The sequence below is a fragment of the Puccinia triticina genome, chromosome 15A (genome assembly GCF_026914185.1).
Source record: "Puccinia triticina chromosome 15A, complete sequence".
NCBI lineage: Eukaryota > Fungi > Basidiomycota > Pucciniomycetes > Pucciniales > Pucciniaceae > Puccinia > Puccinia triticina.
The window spans coordinates 2,456,452-2,480,145 of NC_070572.1; the positions used below are offsets into that span (position 1 = coordinate 2,456,452).

Genomic DNA, 23,694 nt, shown 5'->3' on the forward strand with positions numbered 1-23,694 from the left:
CATGGCCTTGATCGTCAGCCAAAGTTATGAAAATGCTGGGGTGAAGAATGATGACAATCAGCCTCGATCAGCCTGGCTCTGCTCCGTGCCAATGCCGTGATTCTTGAATGAGCATGGATGAGGTGAGAATGCGATGGTGGTGTGTGCTGTGATCGGTGTATTCAATTTGCCGTTGGCTGGTATTCAATATGTTCCTATCCCACCCTTGCTTGGCCCCCGAGCTTCCGCTGACCCCCTCTGCCGCCCAGTTGACCACCGCAGGAGCTGAAGCGACTGCCTGGTGCTGCACATCCTAGGAGCAACGATACCAAGTGAGTACTTTTATCCTGTCCTGTCGGCATGTTTCCATCGATGGCTGATACACTCTTCGACTCCAGAAAAGCCATCCCGGCCCGGGATCTCCTCGGTCGATTACTTCGGAACAAGACCTCCTCCTTATATGCATATTGGTATGTCCTGTTTCATGCGCTCGCTTGGTGAGACCAGCACTATGTAAACGATTGACTTGAATATCCTTCGCAAATCAAATTCAGTCTGTATAGATTCATAGCCCTTCGATTAATTCATACCGAACATTCTCATCATGCTCTTACCTAAATTTGCTACCCACATCTCACCTTTCAAGCTTTCCCATTTTGCTAACCGAGGACACCAGCACATACAATCAACCTTTCGGAACACCTTCAACTTCAATCTCAGTTCGACTGTCGGCCAGAACTCTCACAATCTCAGCAACTCCACCACTGCTACCGGACTCGGCAGTTCCACCTCCGGATCGAGTGCCTCTGGCGGAGCCGGTGGAGCGAAATGGAACGCAGGTAGTCGCACCAATTGGAACCAACAGGTATGCATATGCAAAAGCAAACACACTACCTATCAGCATTTCTAAATGGATTCCCTCTTCCTGACCACCGTCCTTCCTGCTCCTATCAACAGGCTCACAGCCGTCTCCTCACACAGACTAACGCCACTTCTCAAGACGGTCTTGGCTCGAGGTGGACTGAGGATGATGAAGACCGTGATGAACTTCGCCCTAAGTACCTCAGCACGATCGGCATCTACAACAAACGGAACCGCACCATCTCCTCAAGGTGGCAACACGAACAAAATGTGCTCAACTCAACTTCAAGCCTCGGATTGGAAGGTGTCAATCTACAGGTCACCTGTAAGACGGCATTTGTTGAACCGAACTCAGCCAACTCGACCGGAGATCCCTCGACCGAATCCCTCGATCAGATTCTCGCCTCATCTCATGAACTCCGTTCCTATTCAAACTCGTCGACTCGTCCCTACCGCCCGCTCTTTATCAACCGGAAACCCAGTCGCAGACATTCCATTCATTGCATTCCTGCCTCCGGGTCAATCGTCACGGATTCAACGACTCATGCCCGCAGGTTTTCCACTGGAAATCTCGCCCTGTCTGAATCTACGTGGCTGAGCAATCCGACCGACAGTGCACGAGCAGCTCGGCGAGACCACTCAACTGTAGCCCCTCAGTCCCAGCCTGGGCTCGGCGAGAATGGGCCTCTGATGACCAACCCATCCCCTCGATCGGATAAGCTGGATCCAAACCAACCACAGTCATTCGATCAACAATGGCTTCAAAGGGCGACCCACACCATTCTGACAACCGATCAGAATTACCATTCGACCTTTTACCAACTTCGCAGGATGTTGGATTCTTACATCAGCTCAACCACCCAACCGAGTTCTGATGTGATCGATCTGCTGTTCTGGGGAATGGTCGCCAACAAACCGAACCAGGAGCCGATCGACAACCTGTTGAAATGCCACCACTTCCTCCTCCAGAATACTGCTTTCCAGCCGACCCCTCAGACCTACAGCATCTTACTCAGTGCTCTATGTAGACGGGATCTCAACAACGCGAAAGAGGTACTCTATCGCAGGACCCGACTGGCCCACCTCGCTGTCAACCAACAGCTAAACCAAAGCCTGCCCAATCTCTCCCTTGTTCCTGTTGACGCGTCTGAGGACAACAAGGTGAGCATTCATTTGGATGCTGAGCCCAACTACCTCTACGCCACCCGGCTATTCGACTCCCTCGATCGGGAAATCATCAAGCAGCTTCAACCGGCAACTCTAGAGAACCTGATTCAAGCTTCTGCAAACATCAATCTCTTTGACCCCGATCGCTCTAAAGTCAACCCTGCCGCTCGACTCGAACTTGCAACCAAGGCATTCAAGATCTTGGAAGACCGCCAGGAACTGACCGCTGAATCGTATTCGAATCTGATTGTCCTCTTGGGTTTCACAAACAAACTGCCACAGGCCACGGCTCTGTTTGAAAGCTACAAGCAATCTCGATCTGATCCCGATAGCCAGAGCTCGACTCGGGTTCATCAGCATGCCCTCCAACCTCCATCTTCTTTGACTCGGGCGGCCCCTGATTCTTTAACTGTGCAGAGATGCCAAGCTGAGCCTGTGAGCGAAGATAGCGATTCGCGCGTATTACTGTCTCTGATGCGCGTCCACTTGGCTGCCGGAGATACATTTTCGGCTGTCACCTTGTTGGAAGAATCTTTGCGACCGACCGTCGATCCATTGTCGACTTTCAAGAGCAGCGCCGAGCACATCTTGGAAGTCATCCTCGGCTTTATCCGGTTGGGAGACTATTCCTCAGCCTCGACGTGGATCAAACGACTCTTCAGTAGTGATCCTGCCACTTACCATCTCAATGATCCCAACCGTCGCCGAGAGTTCATGGACCGAATCGTCAGTCAGGTCTGTGGGCCCACCCGTGGGTTTGAGGGGATCGGCGTGGCATACGATGCGGCGATGATCAGCATCGACCAGATCGACTTTCAGTTCGACAGTCGAGGCATGGCCGCTCTCATGGCCAGACTCCGGAACGTGTTGAATTCAGCTCTGGTCAACGCGCTCCATCAGTCAGCGTGTCTCAACTCATTGGCCCACCCGGACAACCCAGCGATGATCGTGAGGATCCAAGACTCGCTGGAGAAAGCATGCTCGATCGTCTGCTATCTGATAACGAAACGCGCGGCCTTGTTGAAGGCTGACAACGAGAAAGTCGAGGCGATCTCGGACTTGCAGACCTACGGGATGATCGAGAACTTCGCCAATCGGGTGATCCAGAGCTGTGCTGCGGTCAAGAACCAATGGATCGGCAACCGCTCCGAAGAGTTGATGGGCCTCGGTCGGTTCAGTGACGGCTTGCTGGTCCGGCTGATGTCACATTACTCAACGCTGCCAGACATACGGGATGTCCAGGCCGTCAGCTTGGAGCTCCGTCAGCAATCCTCGTATCTGACCGGCCTTCTGACGAGCTATCAGAGCCTTCTTCAACCAATCCCGGGATCCGACGATCACCCGACACTGCTCCAACACCAGTTCAAGTTCGGATTGCAAATCACCACGCCGATGATCCTCAACAACCTGTCTCTGACTCTTGCCTCGCAGTTCCACAAGTCCTACGCCTCAACTCCTGGCAATGATCTCCAGCTGACTTCGATCAATGATTGGGCTATATTATTGAGCATTGGTGCGATACTGGAGATCCAAGCGCGGGAGGGCAAGACTGCTGACAACAAGCAGAGCGTCCTTGAACCCTTGATGGCCCGGTTCGGGGCAGCGCTACGAAACCCGCATCTGCAAGTCGACCAGCTGGACCCGACCTTTGATCTCCAACTCCTGCTTCGAGTCATACACCATTACCGTCTCAAGACCACCCCCGCTGATCCTCGTCTTCAGGCTTTCTTCACTAAGCTTCAGCAAGACTTCCCCAGCTGGCAGTCCGAGTCCTCTGCCCGCTTCGAATATTATGCCAAACAGGCTGATACTCAATCGTCTAATCGGTTCGGAAAGCTACGGGAAGGCCAGACCCCCCTCGAAAGCTCTCCCGGCGGAGTCCCACCTGTGAGCCACAGTCAACCGCCCTCTCCCTGCCAGGCCGTGCCCAGCAGAGCTCCAGTAGCCTCCTCCCCACCAGCGACTGCTGAGTTCAGCCTACCGGCCGAGCGGCCGGCGTTCAAGACGTTCAACGAGCAGCTGAGCCAAGTCGCGCTGAGCATGTTCTGTTCGAAGGACGAGCACGAGCTGAACCGGCTCCATCGGGCGGTGCAAGAGTCGACGAACGCGGGGCATTATCTGAGTGCGGATGCGTTGTCGGCGCTGATCGAGACGTTCGGCCGGCTGGGCCAGCTCGACCGGCTCCGAGAGATGTATGTCAACGCGCACATGGCCCTCGCGTCCCTCGATAGCACCACCAATGAGGCCCGTGCCCTCCGCTCTATCAGCTGGACTCGCGTCGAGGATCGGATGATCATCGGCCTCGCCTATTGCGGCTTGCTCGACGAAGTCGCGATTCACAAGAGCCGCCTGCTCGATAACGGTTACTCTCCCTCTGCTGACGCCTATGCTGCTATGATCCAACACGCTCAAGAAACTACTGATGACGCAAGCATGGCCCTCAATGTAAGTTTGCTTCTCATCTGTTCTTTTTTTCTTCTCAGACTAACGTGGTTTTGTTTTGACAGTATTTCGACGAAGCCAACCGGAACAAAGTGAGCCCGAACACGTTCCTGTGCAACACGATAATCTCGAAGCTGTCGAAGGCGCGCCGGTCGAAGGAAGCCTTGCAGGTGTTCGAGCTGATGAAGTCGTTGAACGTGATGAGGAACTCGGTGACGTTCGGGGCGATCATCAATGCGGTGAGCAAGACGGGCGACGAGGCCAAGGCTGAGGAGCTCTTCCAGGAGATGCTCGTCTCGAAGAACTTCAAGCCCAGGATCCCGCCCTTCAATACGATGATCCAGCTGTTCACCCAGCACGCTAAACAGCCTAATCGGGAGAAAGTCTTGCATTACTATGGGTTGATGCAGAAGTATGAGTTGGCCCCGTCTGATCATAGTAAGTCGACCGGTCTTTTTTGTTTTTTTGAGGTTGGGGAGTGCATTATTGACTGACCGTTGATTTGTTGTTGGACAGCGTACAATCTACTGATGCAGGCGTATGGGATGATCGAGCCCTGTGAGCCGGCAGCTATGGAGAGGGTGTTCCGGCAAGCGTGTGCGGACCGGAAGGTGTCGATCACGGGTGCACATTGGTCGACGTTCCTGAATGTGAAGGGATGTGTGGAGAAGGACCTGGAGGGAGCGATGGCGCTTTTTGAGCGGATCAGCCGGGACCCGAGTGGGCAGCCGCGCTACCATCGCCGGGGCGGCGCGGTTGAGAATGTTGTCCGGCTGCCGGACGCGGTGTGTTACGAGGCGCTCTTCAACGTCTTCCTCGCCTTCAAGCGGGCCGACCTGGTGCCTGCTTACATGGCCCGGATGAAGCGGGACGGGGTGCACATGACGGCGTATGTGGTCAACACGCTCATGAAGGTCTATGCGGCCTCGAACGAGCTCGAGACTGCGAGGAGGCTCTTCGAGAGCCTCGTCGACCCGCCCCCGGGCCAGCCTGCGCTCTTCAACCATCCCCAAAACTCCCCCAAGCCTACGGCCCCCTCCCATCTCCTGCCTGTCAACGGCTCGGTGGGCTCGGTGGACGACCCCGTCTACCGCGAACCCTCCTGCTACGAAACTATGATCCGCATCGAGTTCGGCGCTGGCAACCTCGACCGCGTCCAGTCCCTCCTCGAGAGACTCGACCATCGCAACTACCCCGCGGCTATCGTCTCCAGGATCAAGAAAATCGTCTCTTCTTAATCTTCTTGGGCTTCTGTTAATTGTTTTTAGAGAGACATGTGATACACGATTGATTTTTGATTTTTTTGATGATATCCCCACTCTGCATCCTTATAATGAAAATGTAATTTTGTGTTAGCTTGCGCAGTGCTATGTGTGTTTGTGTTTGTGAGGATGAGGCTGCACGAGTCCAGCCCCGAACTACTTTTATTCTGAAGTTGTTCTTGGGATGGATCGCCTGCCGAGCGAACTCTGGGAACTCATCCTCCGCCAGATCCCCAACTCGCTCCTCCGCCAAACCTGCCTCAGCCTGCGCACCCTCACCCCACACATCCCGCTCAGCCACCAGTACCGGCACCTCGCCATCGCCTCCGACGCCGAGCTCAGCCGCCTCCGCACCGACACCGCCCCGCCGAATGCCCACCTCGCAGCGCTCATCCACTCCGTCTCCCTCAGCGCATGGCGCCTCAGAGACAACAACCTGCTCATCAACCTCATCAACTCCGCTCCGAACACCAGGCTCATCTTCCTCCACATCGGGCCCCTCTTCGCCCCCGAGCAGCTCGACGACCTTCTCCGCAAACACAAACCCTCGCTCGAGCTCCTCCTGCTCCGCTTCAACCAGAACGTGTCCATCCGATCATGTCCGTCTTTCTCTCTCTATACCAACAAGAAACACTCACTGAGACTGCATGTTTTTTGTTTGTTTGTAGATGAGCCCTTCCTGAAAGGCGCTTACTTCGACACCTGCCTGGAGCTGCTGGCCAAATGGCCTGAGACGCCATGCTTCCAGAGCCTGTCCTTTGTCCAGGACCCGCCGCCCCAGCCGGTGGAGAAGCAGATCCAGCACGAGGGCATCGCCCAGCCGATCATCCTGTTCCGGTTCTGGGCGATCACCGCGCTGGCCGTGTCTCCGCTGGGGCGCCATCTCCGGCGGCTTCGGCTGCGGATCCCGGGGCGCAACCTGGCGGGGGCGCTGACGAGCACGTCGACGAGGGTTGAGAGGGTGGATGTGGGCCCGGCCCTGCATGTCGACCTGCCCGTGCCGCCCTTCCCCAGCCTCGAATTCCTCGACATCTCCACCTCCGCCCTCCCCTCCGTCGTCACCGGCCTCGGCCCCATCCTGCGCCGCTTCCCCTGCCTCACCCATCTCGTAATCGACCGCGCCGGACTCATCGTCCCCGCCAGGTTCCCCGCCGACATGGACCGGGTAGACGAGACCCTCAGGGCCATCGGCTCGTCCGTCGCTACCGCCGGCTTGCCCCGCGCTCTCGAGGCTAAGAAACTCTGGTCCGAGGCCCATGCCGTCTTCCTCCAAGCCCTCGCCCTTCGTCACGTCTCCGATACATCCGCGTCGATTGCCGAAGACCGTCCGCCGCACCAGCCCACCGCTGGGCCGTCAACCACGACTACAGCCAAGACTCGGAGAGGACGGAGCGCATACGCCAGTGCCCCGCGCTGGAAACCAGCCACCCTAGCCCCGTCTTCCTCCACGCCCTCCACCACCATCCTCCCTTCCTCTTGCCCCTCTTCTCAGAAGACGCGACTTGAGGACGAAAGGATACCGGAGAAAGTGAGCTTCCTGCCCGACTACTCTCGCCTGCTCTCGCTCTGCTGCGGCACCGCGCTCTCCCCCGCCGCTCCCGAGGGGGAAGCCGGCGAGGATGGTGAGGAGGAGGAGGAGAAGACCCGGGAGGCGTGGGAGAGCACGTTCCGGGGCGGGTTCCGGACCGGCTTGGCCAAGGTCGACGCCGCCGTTCAAGAGGCCGTCGAGGGCCATCGGAGGGCGGTTAAGGTCTGGAAAGTCGGGCTGGATAGGTTGCGCAAACCACAGCTCGTCGGCGGCGGCGGGAGCAAGACCAAGGGCACGGCGGACGGAGCCGATCCGGACAACGACAAGCAGGCCGAGGAGCGGGCGGCCGAGGTTGCACGGAAGCTCAACAACCGCCCCGTCATCCTCGTTCTTTCTCCCTCCCCACCCCCATTCACCGGGCCGACGGGGCCGGAAGAGGGGCTATTTGGGCGGTTCAAACGGGCCCTCAACCTCGTCGAGCTGCCCTCCTCGGGGGAGGAGGAGGAGGAGGAGGAAGAGGGGGCGCTGGAGCGGGCGATCGCGGGGTACAGGAACAGCAGAAGACGCAGCGACGACGGGCCGGCGTTTTGTGTGCGCAACGGCTGCGCCAAGCACGGCGTTGTCGGCTGGATGCCGCCCGAGCATGAGCGCCCGGTCCGCCTCATCCAGTCGCGCCGCCCGCCTCCTCTTACCCCCGAACACCCGCCGGACGAGCACCAGCTCGTCGCTGGCTTGCAGGCACTCGCGCTTTCCCCGCCCCGCGAGAATGACGCGCTATTGGCGGATCTCGGTGGCGAGCTACGACATCCCGTCGGATGCGCTCATTTGGTCGCAAGGACGATGTGGGACGTCGATTCGTGGTAGCCTTCTACCTTTCTCTCTGGACGCCCTTTTCTTTCCACCCTTGTCTTTTGCTTCTCTTGTTATAGGCTCTGCTAAGGGTCGGTCTCAGCCCGCAAACACTTTTTCTGAAGGGTCTTAGCTGTTGCGCGTCTCCAAAGCGATGGGGATGGGGCTTGTGGCACGCTCTCAGTCGCGGCAAGGCTCGAGGCGCACCAAAGCCAGCGCAGTCCTTTTCCGCTGGGTGTTGCCTATCACAAATGAGTAGCACCGGAAAGAGGGCCAGGTCGGCCTGTCCAGATTTTTCCGAGCCGGGCCGGTGTTGCCCGGCCGAAAATGAGCGCTGAGCTTCCTGGGCTAACCCAGCCTTCCGGGCAGGTCTGCCCTCAATCAAACACCGCCATCACCTCGCAAGCAACCTTGTGAACTCTTCAGGAGAAAGCAGCGGGTGTAACACGTACGGTACTCAGGGTGTTGCCCATCACAAATACGGTGCTCGGACCCCGCGAGCACGTGAGGGACTTAGTTTATGCGCAAAATGAGCCGGTCAAACTGCCAACGCTGTTTTCAATGGTGCAGAGGTGTTGCCCATCACGAACGAAAGCTCGCTGGGCTTAGCTTGTGATTCCAGCTTCGGGCAACACGAGTTGGCACGAAGAAAACTAAAGGTCGGTGTGTAGGCCCGGAAAACTGAGAAGGGGAGATCTGACTCGACAAAAGATTAGCGGACGAAATCCGAAGTATAGACTGGGAAAGATGGTATATCAGCCAGGATATGAGGGCGGGTATGCGGACCGACAGAGCTCGAGACTGGCGGAAGAGACCAAGATGAGTTTGCTTGTGGACTGGGGAAGCCAGGCAGAGTGAAGTGAGCCACACGGGGACAGACGAGAGCAAAAGGGAGAGGGACACGAGAGGACAAGCAGATTCAAGCCTGCTTAATGTGTATGTACATAGGACTGATGGTTGTTGCAGAGCTTTTTGGACGACAGTTGATATGTACCTCCTTACCAAGGAAGATTCATCCCGGTGCAGCATGGGTCCGCTGGCCGGATAACCCAAAGAAGCTGGTTTATACACACATGATAGTTTTTTACATTGTTATGGCTTTGATACCCTCAACAAATGATATTTCAGGTTTACAAAAGAAATCAACCTAAGTGATGCGAACAGGCTTGATCCGCGGAAAGTTTTGTTGGGTTAAGATGATCGTTTTGCTGAGAATGAGTTAATGTACTTCATGATCTCGTCAGCGTCCGCCATACCGCGCAGCTTGTCCAACATGAGTTGTTGGCCCTCTTGTCGACCCTCCTCCTTGGCTTCCTCGATGGCAAAGGTTGTAGCATTGGCAACTACCTGCAACTGCTCCAGTTCCTTCCTATAGGCGACCGACTCCTCGCGCGAGAGGCCCGCAATGCGTACTGTCTCTAGCAGGTGCTTGAGGTCTTCACTGTCTTGGACCCACTTCGGAATCGTATTGTTAGTCGAGCCAAGATGTCGGAGTAGCCAGACAAGCTGCTCCCGGGGTGTTTTGCAAGCATCGGCAGGCACATGAAATGACGGAAGCGATATCAGAATGTAGTGTGCAACATCATTGAATGGTAAGAATCCTGGTCGAGGTGCTTCATCAGGATATACCAGAGATTGCTTGCCATCGAAGAAAGTGGAGGCTGGGCACAACCACGCATCCTGGAGCTCAGTTGGGACTCCTCGGAGACGTTGAAAGGAGAAGTCGCAGATCGCAATCACGTAGACCGGAGACAGCTTAAAGTTCCACGTAGACTGAGTTCGCTCCCATCAATTCTTCTTGAATTTGACTCCAAGATTGTTTTCAACATTTTCTTGAAACAGGTTGGGAGGAACTTGACTGCCAGACCAGCCTTGTTTGTCGACAATCAGTCTTGACGAATGGTAGACCAGTCGATTGAGAAAATGCGGTTCCGGGGCAACTTGCATCTCCACATTCACCAATTTGTTGTCGTCTGTGACACAGAGAATGTCGTACCGTAGTAGTCAAATTCCGGCAAAAGAACCCACAGATTCGGTTGGCTCATACCCCACATTTCGAACAGTGGAGGAGATAGGGCGCTTTGGAGTATTTTTGTTTGACGTGGAACGTGACAAGGATGGCGTGGAAGGCTGGGAGTATACAGGCTTGAGTGTTGTTACCTGGTGCAGCCGAACGTCCGGTAATATTGACCTCAGGAGAAAAATGAGGGCATCTCTGTGTGAGTGTTTTTTTTTGAAAAATTCAGAAGAAAGTGTATTAGTTTTTTTTAAATAAATATTCAAAAAAGTACATGCTCAGCTTACGCATCACCAAATAGCCGCTTGAAGGCTGCATCCGTAGTAACACGCATAAAGTTGTCAGTGTTCATGGCCTTGGGGTGGGGTGTCTAGTGCGGCTGGGTGGTGTGGCTGAGTGGTTGCGGCTGGGTGGTGCGGCTGGGTGGTGCGGCTGAGTGGTGCGGCTGAGTGGTTGCGGATGGTTGTGCTTGAGCTTGTTCATATGTATGTACATGGACCCAGCTAAGCTAAACGTGATCCCGTCGTTTCAGGGGTCGGGGGGCCGGGGACCCGGAGCGCCCACACCTATTGCAGGCTTGCTTCGCAAGACCAGACGCCCGCAGCAGCGAGGGACAAATTTCGGTTTCGAGTGGACATCGGCATCAACAAGCATCAACACCACTCAGCATGGCACCACGACCCAGGAAACGTGTCCGACGGAGAAGAGTTACAGAAAACTTCGACGACTCAAGCGACTCATCAGCATCTTCATCCTCTTCAGCCTCGAGTCAATCAAACGATCCAACAGCGAAAATCGTACGTCCATATATGTGTCTCGAAGTATTTATATTTGTTTCTGACAGAAAGATTTTCATCAAACCTATTATCTCACAGACCAGCAAGTCTTCGTCTGATAGCAGCGAAAGCTCAAGTGAGAGCGAGTCGACAGATAGCAGCTCGTCTTCTTCATCAAGCTCCGCCTCTTCGTCGGCCCGACCGACAGCAAAGCGAGGTCGATTGGCCAAAAAACAAACACGCGTCGGCCAACAACAGCCCAAACAAGACGCAGAACCGGGGTTAACAGAAACAACTTGCAGATCACCGTCACCCGTTGCACAGTCACCACCAGCTCCTTTACCAAGCTCCTTCTTCGACCCAGACCTTGCACTTCCCTATCTAGATTCGCCGCCCGACTTCAGTCTTCCGGCAGGTTTCGAAACCCGGCCGGCCACCCGGCAAGTCGATGGCCTCCAATCCGCCCGTCAGACACTGGCGCAAGATGAGGACAGATTTCGCGCCTGGTACATGACGACGATCGTCGACCGATTTCCGAACGAGTTGGACCAGCTTCGGACGTCTTGCAATTCCCAGAAGGCGCATTCTAATCTCGACTTGCTGGTTGCTGCACTGGGCTCCGGCGTCGACATCTTTGATGATAGTGTTGCCCTCTCTTCTTCCTCTGATACTGCGACAAAGGTCTCACATCAAAACCCGTCTTCTTCCAAGATGGCCTTGGACGACCATCATCTTGTTTTAGAGTCTCTCGACTTGGCTGATGCAAAATTATAAAAACCCCCCGTAACTAGCACGGAAAGTCTCTCCATAACCCGTAACCAAATGCAAAAAAAAAAGACACAGAATCCGTTACGAAAAATGAAATGACAATCTGTTACGAAAAATGAAATGACAATTGTGTTCGCAACAAGTACGTGAGATGAGCCGTCACAGTGAGAGAAACCGTTGCCGTCGCGACAAGGATGCGACGAAAGGCAAAGCTCAAGTTCCCGCTCCCCCTGGAGGCATCATTGGTATAAGAAACCGACGGTGTCCTCAAAAAAATACATTCTTATTATTTACTTGCTTCCATTGCTGCTCACTTCGACGCCCTCCCCATCGTGCAAGCGCTTCCAAATTTTTGCTGTCTTCTTTTGATCTCTACTCACCGGTCAGGTGTCTCGATATCCCGGCTATATCAACCTTGTAAAGCTGTATCACCCCTTATGTATGCCGCGACTTCTTGTCCGGGCAGTCCGCGCAAACAGCTTCCCCTGGCCGACCTCCGTGCCCCAGCCCGCACTTGTGTCCCCCACATCCCTACTCCTTACCTCACCTTCCCCACCGCCAGGCGCCCAAGTTGTTTGCGGGCCTCTTAATTGTAACTACTGTCGAAGCCTTCCCTCGCCACATCTTTACACTCCAAAATTCGTCGTTACTTATATTTCATCGCTCATAGTCATTGCTCATTCATCATCATACAATACAAAGACTCAGTCAAACCACACCAGCACACCTCTTTCCAACTCCTTCAAACAGTCCAGCCATGGAGGTAGAGTGGGGACGACACAAGTACTACAACGTTAGAAGCGAAATAAAGGAAATAAGGTAGTGACGGTAGTAAGTAAATCCCCGATGAGCCAGAGAGGTTAGCGGATCTGTCTGCTGCTGGAACCGGTGGCCTCCTGAACCATGTTGAGTAATTACAGCGCACCCTCCTGGAACCTCACCATGATGTCAATGGTGGCCACTGACAGCTCTGTTTATGAAGCTTGGGGCAAAAACCCGTCAAAAATAAGGGTTTTTGGCCCTGTCACTATAACTGTGCTGATATAAACACTGGTAATTTAAATTACCAAACTTGTTACGTGGCAAATATGGCCACTAAAAGGGTTTTAACACTCTGTAACAGAGGAAGGATTAATTATGTAATTAATAATGGGAATTATTTTTGGTGTAATACTAAAAGTAGGTGGTAAGCGCTTAAACTGATTGGCTGCTTGACAGAGGCGGTGGTCTTACGGCAACTACTTATAAGGATAAAGCTTTAAATATGCTAATAAGGGATTTTGGATGATTTAACCTGAGGGCCAAATAGGCCTCTATTTATAGAGGGGACTTCAGTGGGCGCAACCACTAAGTCCTTTTCTCCTTATGGGTGTATCCTGAGGTGTACACGTGAACAAGGCTTGGCTGTGGGCAATTTATTTGTATTATAATAGACTAATTTCCCTGACTCTGTCACATGACATATTTATAACCAATTGTCATGTGAAAGAGCTTCTGTAGAAGTCTACATAATACTTTCACAGGGTATTTTTACACAAGTAATATTACTCTTTAATGTACAATAGTTTATTTTTATTTACTTTGTTTGTTTTACTAATTTTTTGTATGTAATACTATTTTTTGGGTGCTTTCTGGGGCCAATTCTTATTTATACAATTAGTACATGAAGGAATAGGAATAAGGGGTTACTTTGAGTGGGCGACTCCCCTTAATTTATGATGAGGAATCAGATTCTGCAATAATAATTTAATAATTATTATTATTTACTAAGTTATTGCAGTCTTCTGGATACTTGATGTATCTCTAAGGCTGACAGCCGCTGCCGCGAAAAGTTTGCGGTTAATTGGTGCCCGCATTGCCTTGTTGACCCTCTTCAGGGCTCTCAGGCCCGAGCTCTGAAGACTTTGGATCCTCTGTGAGTGCTCCTTGGAGGTCATACTGTTGTCTTGAGCTGTGGGCGGGGCAAGGCTTGTCCTTCTGTTTGCTAGTGGCTGAATTCCAACTGATTGGTTCTCCAACGCAGGCCGTTTGACTGGTGCAGAACCAGATCCATTGGACAAAATCACCTTGATTTCCAAGTCTCCATTGTACAAGAGGTCAGCCGGACAGAGTGATAGTAGCCGCAAGGGTTGGTTGGATGGGTTTGGGCTGCCCAAGCCAACCGGAACGAAGGCTGGTGCGGGGTCAAGCTTGTTTAAGGCTCCGTCTTCGTACAAGTTGTTGAGTAACGCTTCGATGTCCATTGGCGGCGCTTCGGGAACGCATCCTGCCTCGACGACCAGATATTTGTACTGTTTCGCGATGCAGAACATATGTTTGCACGCACTATTGTGTTGCTGGAAGTGCGGGCACGTGCACCTGAGGATTCGCGGCTTCGCGTGCCGCTTGCTTGGCACCTCGTAATCCACCCAGTAAGCCACGGCGAGCGGAGAAGTGAAGGAATTGCTGACAAACTGTGTAGATGATATAGATGTTGTTAGCAAAAATATTATGGGGATGGGTGGAACAAAGAAGCTTACATGGTCCGCCCATTGCGTAATAAGTATGCCAAGGGTGCACATAATGTCAGGGGTGTAGCTATCACCGTCCAGGCGGGCTTTGAGCTGGAATTTATTGACGCGCTGTTTCTGGATGCCCAACTGGACACGGGCCGACTGATGCTGGTAGTAGCCTACCACGTCGTATTTGAGAATTTGGATGAGTTCGTCCATTTGGTGTTTTTCAGGTGGGGGGATGAACTTTGTCTTCAACGTCCTATGCCACGACTCTACATAATTGTTGGTATGAATGCCCTGAATGGCATTCTGCAAGCAAGGCAAGTAATCAGTACATGACATGTCCATTGAAGAAAAAAAGCCAAACAAAAACTTACCGTGCGATAATTTAATGCCCAATGTTTGCGATTGCTGTCCCATTGCTGTTGGACATAATGAGCAAACGGGCCACTGATCTGGCTCCATTTAGCATTGAAAGCGTTCTGCATTGACTCCGGATTGCCTCCACCATACACAAGCCATTGAAAGTCAGCGAGGGCTTCCTCAGACTGGGCACCCAGGTGGGCCAACGCATTGGCTTTGAAAGCCTTGAACTTAAGGCATGGAACAGGCACCAGAAATGGGGGGGCGGGTCGTCGAGGTCAGAGTAGGTGTTGGCAACAGCATTTTGGATGGCCAGAGCACAATCGCTCATGACTGCACCAGGTACGTATCCGGTGGTCTGTTGGATCCACCTGAGGACGCTAAGGAGGGGCTCCCTGTGGGTGAGATGGGTGTAAAAATGACAAAAAATGTTAGCTCATCATGATTTGGGGTAAGTCGGCAGTTGGAGTGAGGCAAACTTACTTTGCCAAAGAGACGATAAACGCCCAGCAGATGGGCAAACCCTTGCCTGTCACTGGGTCCCGAATCACAAAGGTGTACAAGCTTACTTTGCGGTTATCGCCAAACAAAAAGTTGCTGACGCTGTTGTGGGTCGCGTCAAGCATGAGTAGGTTGCCTCCATGTCTCAACATCATGTCAGTCTGCCACGGTGATTGGAAGGCAAAGATGAATGCCGGGTCGTTGTCCGCAATCGGAAGAAAAGTGTTGTACCCTTTGGCGTCAAGCTGGTCTTTCCATAACGCCACAGAAGTAAAGACGTCCTTGTCCTTCTTTGACAGGACCTTGATCCGCTTCTGGATCAGATACCGTACGTGGTAGAACTCCACGTAATGCGCCTCAGGAACGGAACCATTGGACAACTGCAAATGAAAGGGAATTAAATTTCTATGCTACTAAGTGTGCTGAGATGTTGCATGTCAGCCTTAGAGTCATCACAGCTGACCTAAAAGCTGCCTGTTCTACCTTTGTTACATATAAATTACTTTATATCTTTTTCATCTTAAGAGATATCCCTGTTTTGACTTCATATTCTGTTTCCTCATGCAATTTTAACCCTAGTTACAACTTACCAATTCATTGTAACTATACTCCTTCCCTGAGTTACTGAGTTGTAGCGCCCTTGCGCAGTTGTGACGTGTCAGCGCTACTAGGTGCGCCAAACCACATGTACATATGTAAATTACATAAGCAAACTGTGAAAATTTTCGTAGTCAGGATCCCCCTTGCCTGAGGCGGATCCACAGACTTCAGCACACCAGAACCACCACCCAGATAACCCCAGGATCACCACCAAAGAGCCTACTCTACTCCCAGTATACCTACCGTCACAGGCGCCTAGGATATTGACAGTAAGTAACCTCTTTCACTGAACCTTGATTATCTCAGAGGTACAACTCTGTGTCTTGCTTGATCTGCCTTTTCTTCTTGCTTTGCCTCCTCCTTGATCACAGGGCTGTCCCTCCAATTCTACAGGCCTTTGCCTCTATCTTGATCACAGGGCTGTCCCTTCAATTCTACAGGCCTTTGCCTCTATCTTGATCACAGGGCTGTCCCTTATAATCACTTGGCCTTTGCCTCAAAATCTAGGTTGCAGGGCTGTCCCTCAGGTTTCCCATTAAGAACCTTGACTGTCCAGAGAGAAGTCTAAAAAACTGTGGCTGGATTAAACTTATCTAATCCAGATACCCTCCTGAGAGGAAGCTGTAGCACTTCTAGCACAGATTAGCAGCACTCTTCTGAAGAGTAGCATTGCCAGTGGACGTGCATTCCCACTAGAATAACCTAGTACTTCTCTTCTATCTTATCCTGCTTGGTTTCTTTCTCTCTCTTTCTCTTTTTCTCTTACAGTTGTATTTTCTTTATCCCAAGAAATCAAACTGTTGTCCCCCATTTCTTGTGTCCTGCTGTCACTATAGAGACTCAGGCTCACATTGCAAGATATAAGGGGATGATTGAAGCTTACAGAAAAAAGGTCCAGGCAGGACAGAAGTTTCTCAATAGAAGGCCATTGAAGCCCACGTATAACCTGTTTGGTTAACCACTTCATGACAAGCTTTGGAAGACGGCACTTCTTCATTTCAGTGTTGGAGTCGGGCTGGTGGTTGTGCTGCCATTGCCAGCACACGCGCAAGGAATCGGTGGCAACATCGTGGCTGATCCAAAACCCTGCAAGGCAGCCGCATTTCTGAGATGGTTCAGATCTCCTCAAATTTGGGCAAACAATATGTGTTCCTTTCTGGGGGCATTTGAACTCCAGCTTGAAATGGTGTTGTTGGGGGCGGCCGCCTCTGTTTGGAGCGTTGGCGAGGCGAGGGACTGGCGAGTTGGTCTTGGTCTTGTGAACGGCCCAGTACACCGTAGCCTGCATGGCCTTGACAAAGATGTCCGCAATTGCACGTGTATTGCCCGGGATGGTGAAGTGGTGGCAATGGTGAGGGAACACAGGCATGGCGCCACTGGCCTTACGAACCAACCGGAGCGAGTTTGGGTGAGTCGATTGATCTGCCGGCGAAGGGACCTCCTGTGTCCAGGGCAGCGGGACAACTTCGTACATATCTTTGACAAGGGGGAAATACGGCTGGGTGGTGGATCTTAATGTGGGCATTGCAGGGTATGAGCGGGAAGCGAGAAGGGGCTGGGAACTGGGAGCAAGAATGGAAAGGGAGCAGTGCTGGGAGCAGGGGATTGGGCTGGGTGTCACGAAGTAGAAGAGGATTGACCAATACACAAGGAACAATGCCCGTGGTGGATGCAGAGAGAGAGGAACTAAGTTAGAAATGTGGGTTTGCTGGATGATTGTGATCTTGGTTGGTGGGAGAGAGACGGTAGAGTTTATAAAGGATGATGCAAGCGGTGGCAGCAGGAATGATAAAGGCCAATAACAGGAAGGGTTGTAGAAGGTTAAGGCTATTTCTGACACAGCAGACAATAAATATTAAGCTAGGGAGCGGTGGTGGGGAGGTAAAAGTGGAGGCCGGTGGAGAAGCGTTCTCTGGGAGAAATATCAAGCTCAAGCAAGGGAGCGGTGGTGAGAAAGGGAAAGTGGAGGCCTGTGGAAAAAGCAAAGGAAAGATAAAGTTGACAAAGGGAGTCTGTCACAGCAGACAAGAGATATGTAATAAAACAAAATTAGAGGTGAATGAAGCGGAAGCAGTTGAGTATTGGGCGCAAATGATGTCTGAGGGGTAAACAAGTCCAAGGGACGGACAAGGGTCCCGTTATTTATGGTACTGGAGAGCCCGGTTAAACATGCGACTTAGAATTTCTCAGTCCCCCCAATGTTTTGCCAACAGAAAACCTTGCACAGCCTTGCACCTTGCATCCCCGCGGTGACAGTCTTCCGCATTGGGGTATCCCAGGAAACTTAATGCTCTGGGTTTGTCACCTGGCTCATCTCCCAAAGGAGGTTTTGGGAGCCACCCAAGGTTATGGGTTTCGGGGAGTTTTTAGAAACCTCAACTTGGCTGATCAATGTAATACTCATCTCAATCCTTCACTCTCTCAACCCAACCACTCCCAGGCTCCTCAATCTGTAGATGTTGAAATGGGTTCATAACTTTTTGCTTTCTTTACAATCTTTAAAATATGAAGATGTGATAGCAAGAATGCTTTATGTGCACATAACATAATGCAATACAGGCAAGAAGAGACACCAAGATGCATGACATCTAGATAGGCTCAGACTTGATACATATACATGGCATCTAAAGGGGTCTAAGAGAGACCCTACGGAAACCCAATCCGGGGTTACAACAAAGTTAGTCGTTGGTCCATACGTGTATTGGCGGCGTCCACCTTTTCCTAAGCCCCACCGAGATGCATCTCAAGGGTCATAACAACGCGGCGGATAATGAATCCCCTGGCGCATTGTTCCCCTTCTTGCAGACATACTGTATGATGTGGTACATGAAACCTTGGTTAGGCTGGACAGATTCCAAATCAGGTGTTTGTGCGTGATTAACACACAGAAATACTGTTGCAAATGGAGTCAGTTTGGATTTAGATTAATTTACTCCCTAAATTTAGATTTCTGACTCTCAAAAGTAGTGGACATTAGGAGGACTAGATTTTGACATCTGCTTCTGGTCCCCAGGACCAAAGGTTGGTCCGTCCTGGGTTTTTTTGGGTGCCAGAAGTCAAATTCCATCAAATAAAATGGAATCAGGGCTCCTCTTCTGCAAAAAATGACAAAAACAATCATGACTCTTGACTGGGGGCCCAAAAGTATACCAGAATTTAACAGGAGGCAGAAAGCCCTCTGAAGAGCACATGTGGATCTTCATGGTGTGATTCAATGCCATGAAGATCAACATGTGCTCTTCAGAGATCTTTCTGTCTGCTGTTAAGTTCTGGTATACTTTGGGTCCTCCAGTCAAGAAGTATGGGGTCTTTTGTCATTTTTTGGAAAACTGGAGCTCTGTCGCTCAAATGGGTTTTTGGAATATGACTTCTGACTCAAAAAATTCCCCAGACCAATTTGTGGTCCTTGGCACCAGAGGAAGACATCAAAATCTGGCCCTCCCAATATACTTTAGGGAGTTGAAATTTTATTTTCCAGGAGTTGATTAATCAAGCCCCTTGATTTGTTCACCAAATGAATAATTCAAGTACAGTGGGTGCGCTATAATTTTTGGTGCACCATTTTTTAAGGGGGTTAGTAAACATACCCAGGTATTTCTGCGTTCATACCCGGTTTTTGTGTACCCCCTTTTCTGCATTCATATCCCTTTTTTTTCTACTCATTTCTACGCAACGCAAATGATATCAAAATTCATCAAATTCATGAAAATAATTATCATCCATTCAGAATTGAAAAAAACAACTGTTAATTAATTAATTATTTTTGCACACCCCCTTTTCTGGGGTAATTCAAAAGGGAATAACTTTTTGGTTACATGTCCCAGCCCCAAAAAAATTTCAGGGAACTTATAAATGTGCATATTCTGCTTTTCCTGAGTTTTTTGGGATATATGTGGTGTGCGTGGCGGGCTTAGTAGGAAAATTCCTACTAGCTGTATAACTTTTTTGTTACATCTTCAAACATTCTAAAAATTCCAGGGATTCTTAATCTTTGTATAATATTTTTTCCCTGAAATTCTTATCCATGGAATTGCATCAAAACATGAGATATAAGGGGTGCGCGGAAGTCTTAATGAGGAAAATCTGGCTAACTGTATAACTTTTGTGTTACATTTTCAAACAGTCTAAAAATTACAGGGATTATTAAACTTTGTATATTATCAGTTCCCTGAAATTTTTAGCAATGGGAAGGTATCAAACCATGAGATATGGGTGATGTACACTAGTCACAACACCTCCTAGTGTACACCTCATATATCTCATGTTCTGATTCCAAATAGTTGCAAGAAATTTCAGTTATGGAGTCCTAGCTTTGTAAGCAGCAACCTCAAAGATTGATGACCCTGCCTGAAACAAATATATTTAAAATATTTTGATGAGTTGGACTGGTTATCTCAGACTCTATGTGGGTGATGTAAACTATATTTTTAATTAGTAAGTCTGCCCAATCATTTAATTGTTTCTCTTTTCATTCTTAAAGGGCGGCCAAGGTGTTCTTTGACCAGACACACAACAGCTGGTTGCTGTGTTTTCCCCCCACCGGTGGCGACCCCAACCTCCGTCAAAACCATAGCAACAGTCCCAGAGACAATCTCTGCCACCTCCATGCTATGCATATGATTCTGTTACACACTTTTCTTGCTTTTGGCCTGCCTTCATTTGGTGCTCTGATCTTGTCTTCCTAGAGTCTCACTTGTCTCTACCTCCATTAATGTTTATACATTCAGAGATGCAGACATGAAGTTTTTTTATGTCATTTGTGTTGCATTGGCAAGAAAATGATCCATCATAGAGAAGACTTCTTTTATTTACTCTTACTGAAAAAATAGAGATTTGATATCGGATGTACTTCGCGCACTGCGAAAAACTTGTCGCGCACTGCAGGGGGCGTCCACTCGACGTCCCGGCCACAGTGCGCAGAAGCTCAAAACGCTTCGCGCACTGCAGAAAATAAACCATGAAATTCTCATTTTTTTTTTCTGCCAGCCGGCAGAGGGGATCTTTCTTGCCCCTCCTCCATTTTCTTGGGGTATTTGGACCCCCCAGCATGACATAAAAAAAGGATGATAAAAAAATACAAAAAATAAGCGGAGCGCCTCCCCGGGTCGCACCCCCCAGGCATTTTTAACCTGCTAAAAAGCCATGGATCGGGTACCCAGCCCCTCGAAAACAGAGTTCAAGGGGCAGAAGTACATACCCCATGACTTCGCCGTGCGGATGGCCGGCACAGGCTGGTCCCGGAGCGGAGTACATGCACACTCCCCCAATGACCGGCCAGCACGCACGTGGAGTGCAAATCACCGGTCATCGAGGGGATTACGTACTCCTCTCGATGACCGGAACGGTCCTGCTTATTGAGAGGAGTAAACACACCTCTCGATGACCGGAACGGTCCCGGTTATTGAGAGGATTAAATACACCACTCGATGACCGGAACAAACCCGGGCATCGAGAAAATAATCATCTTGATGACCGAGTCTGCTGCGGTCACCGAGTAGAGAAACACTCCCTCAATGACCGGACCGAACTGTTCAAGGAGAGGATTGATGAACGGTTCGCTCCGGTCATCGAGAGGAGCACTTAATCCCCTCAATGAATGGAACGGACCCGGCCATCGAGAGGAGGAACACTCTCGATGACCGGGTCTGTTTCAGTCGTTGAGAGGAGCAGTGTTTACTCCTCTCGATGACCGTGACCAGGTCTGTTCCAGTCGTCGAGAGGAGCAGTGTTTACTCCTCTCGATGACCGTGACCGGGTCTGTTCCAGTCGTTGAGAGGAGTAAACACTCCCCTTGACGACTGGAACAGACCCGGTCATCAAGAGTGTTCCTCCTCTCGATGTCCGGGTCCGTTCCGTTCATTGAGGGGATCAATTGCTCTCGATGACCGGGACTGTTCCGGTCATCGAGCGGAATGCTTAGTCTCTCGATGACCGGGACTGTTCCGGTCATCGAGAGGTGTGTTTACTCCTCTCAATAAGCGGGACCATTCCGGTCATCGAGAGGAGTACGTAATCCCCTCGATGACCGGTGATTTGCACTCCATGTGCGTGCTGGCCGGTCATCGGGGGCGTGTGCATGTACTCCGCTCCGGGACCAGCCTGTGCCGGCCATCTGCACGGCGAAGTCATGGGGTATGTACTTCTGCCCCTCGAACTCTGTTTTCGAGGGGCTGGGTACCCGATCCATGGCTTTTTAGCAGGTTAAGAATCCCCGGGGGGTGCGCCCCGGGGAGGCGCTCCGCTTATTTTTTGTATTTTTTTATCATCCTTTTTTTATGTCATGCTGGGGGGTCCAAATACCCCAAGAAAATGGAGGAGGGGAAAGAAAAATCCCCTCTGCCGGCTGGCAGAAAAAAAAATGAGAATTTCAAGCTTTTCATTTGCAGTGCGCGAAGCATTTTGAGCTTCCGCGCACTGTGGCCGGGACGTCGAGTGGACGCCCCCTGCAGTGCGCGACGAGTTTTTCGCAGTGCGCGAAGTACATCCGTTTGATATTTATTAAAGGAGAAGAGGAAAAACTGAAATGGTATTTGTGATGCTTTTTGATACTCCCTTTTTTGCTAAGAAAAGATAAAAAATATTTGTATATAATACTATTCACTAAAAATTGTTCTTTGTTTCATGTTGATGAGGGAACAAATACCCTTCAAAGAAGTTGACTTACATAATTTATCAGAGAAGGGACAGACATCAGCTAGGCATTACATCCATGGAAAAACAAAACAAAACATGCTACTGCACCCATGATTCATTGGGCTAAGGTTAAGAAGAATTGATGGTGGAGGTGAGGACATTCAGCAAGAAAGGGGCATGCGGGGACCAGGGAGCTTAGACCTGCTTAGACCCTGCAGCGGCATAGCCGCTTTGGCCTCTAGTACTAACAATTTGTCATATTTTTGAATCAGATGTTTCAAAACAGAAAAAGAAAAATAAATGAGTGGTAAGCCTTTGCTGAGTCTTAAATCTAAATCTTGACAACAGTAACAATTTGGCTTATTTTTTCTTGGGATGCAGAAAAAAGCCAAAGTATTATGGATTTTTGCAATGAGAACTTTGAGAGTATCAAAGGTTGCAGATTGCATTATTTGGAACTAAACTTTCCTGAAGAAATAAATAAAGAGGTTGGCATGACCTTAAAGCAAACAACTGATTCATTGAGAAATATTGCATACAACTAGAGAATACATGAAATTGAAGATGAATCCTACAAAGATGTGTTCCAAGTGGATCAGCAAGCTGCAGAAGACATATTCAAAAAAGTGATAAAGAATGGCTGATATCTGTACTCTCAGACGGTGCTACCATCAAAATTGCTCACTCCAGACCACAATACAGAGGTACTGTTAACATGTTTCTGACAAAGATTGGGTTAGGATATTCCAGTCCAACAAGATACACGCAAGGAGGTAAGAGGTAAGCAATTGTATGATAAGACTAAGAGAGAGACTGCTAAAACAATTTTAACGATTCAAGAGTGTTCTTGGTTCGAAGAGGGGAAGGAGGTATGTCAGAATTAAAACAAAAGAGCTTAAAGATCATGAAAAACCGATTGGATGGTGAAGTAAGCTAGAAAAAGGAGCGTGCACCTATGTTGGCAATCGACCGTGGATGGCCCGGAATTCGGTGTGCCTGAGACGGTCGATAAAGTGAAGAACCCAGGCCAAGCTACACGCCGCGTCGGATTGTTCGATCTCCCGCAAAGAAGACTTGACCCTTGCCGCCAACATGAGACGGATCCTGTCGTCGACGATATTGGCTACCCACATTGGTCTTCTACTGCCGTCGGATGGACTGGGCCGACTGGGCAGAGAACCGGCGGCGGTATTACTTGAGCGTGCAGCGATTTGACCTCCGCACGCACATCCTACCCAGTCGGTCCAGTCCGTCCGACGGCAGTAGACGACTTATGTGGGTAGCCAATGTAGAGGACGACAGGATCCGTCTCATGCTGGCGGCAAGGGTCAATTCTTCTTTGCGGGCGATCGAACAATCCGACGCAGCGTGTAGCTTGGCCTGGGTTCTTCACTTTATCGACGGTCTCGGGCACACCGGCCATCCAGGGTCGCTTGCGAATGTTGAGGCGCAC

At 50.7% G+C, this 23,694-nt stretch overlaps 5 protein-coding genes across 5 annotated transcripts; 3 read left to right on the forward strand and 2 right to left on the reverse strand.

The window, feature by feature from the left end:
- Positions 1–583: 583 nt before the first annotated feature.
- Positions 584–5,687, forward strand: PtA15_15A237 (uncharacterized protein; the record flags this gene model as incomplete). Its single annotated transcript, XM_053163423.1, has 4 exons — positions 584–844; positions 937–4,452; positions 4,515–4,887; positions 4,966–5,687. The coding sequence occupies 4 exons, from the start codon at positions 584–586 to the stop codon at positions 5,685–5,687; spliced, it is 4,872 nt and encodes a 1,623-aa protein (XP_053027400.1).
- Positions 5,688–5,895: 208 nt separating this feature from the next.
- On the forward strand, positions 5,896–8,103 carry PtA15_15A238 (uncharacterized protein; the record flags this gene model as incomplete). The annotated part of the gene is made up of 5 exons (XM_053163424.1): positions 5,896–6,310; positions 6,380–7,110; positions 7,207–7,320; positions 7,411–7,721; positions 7,791–8,103. The coding sequence occupies 5 exons, from the start codon at positions 5,896–5,898 to the stop codon at positions 8,101–8,103; spliced, it is 1,884 nt and encodes a 627-aa protein (XP_053027401.1).
- Positions 8,104–9,279: 1,176 nt separating this feature from the next.
- On the reverse strand, positions 9,280–10,457 carry PtA15_15A239 (uncharacterized protein; the record flags this gene model as incomplete). The annotated part of the gene is made up of 4 exons (XM_053163425.1): positions 9,280–9,861; positions 9,956–10,061; positions 10,136–10,303; positions 10,393–10,457. The coding sequence occupies 4 exons, from the start codon at positions 10,455–10,457 to the stop codon at positions 9,280–9,282; spliced, it is 921 nt and encodes a 306-aa protein (XP_053027402.1).
- Positions 10,458–10,773: 316 nt separating this feature from the next.
- PtA15_15A240 (uncharacterized protein) lies at positions 10,774–11,655 on the forward strand (the record flags this gene model as incomplete). Its single annotated transcript, XM_053163427.1, has 2 exons — positions 10,774–10,902; positions 10,981–11,655. 2 exons carry the CDS (start codon positions 10,774–10,776, stop codon positions 11,653–11,655), a joined length of 804 nt encoding a protein of 267 aa, XP_053027403.1.
- A 1,833-nt stretch (positions 11,656–13,488) lies between these two features.
- PtA15_15A241 (uncharacterized protein) lies at positions 13,489–17,133 on the reverse strand (the record flags this gene model as incomplete). Its single annotated transcript, XM_053163428.1, has 3 exons — positions 13,489–13,600; positions 13,669–14,102; positions 16,750–17,133. The coding sequence occupies 3 exons, from the start codon at positions 17,131–17,133 to the stop codon at positions 13,489–13,491; spliced, it is 930 nt and encodes a 309-aa protein (XP_053027404.1).
- Between the last annotated feature and the right edge of the window lie 6,561 nt (positions 17,134–23,694).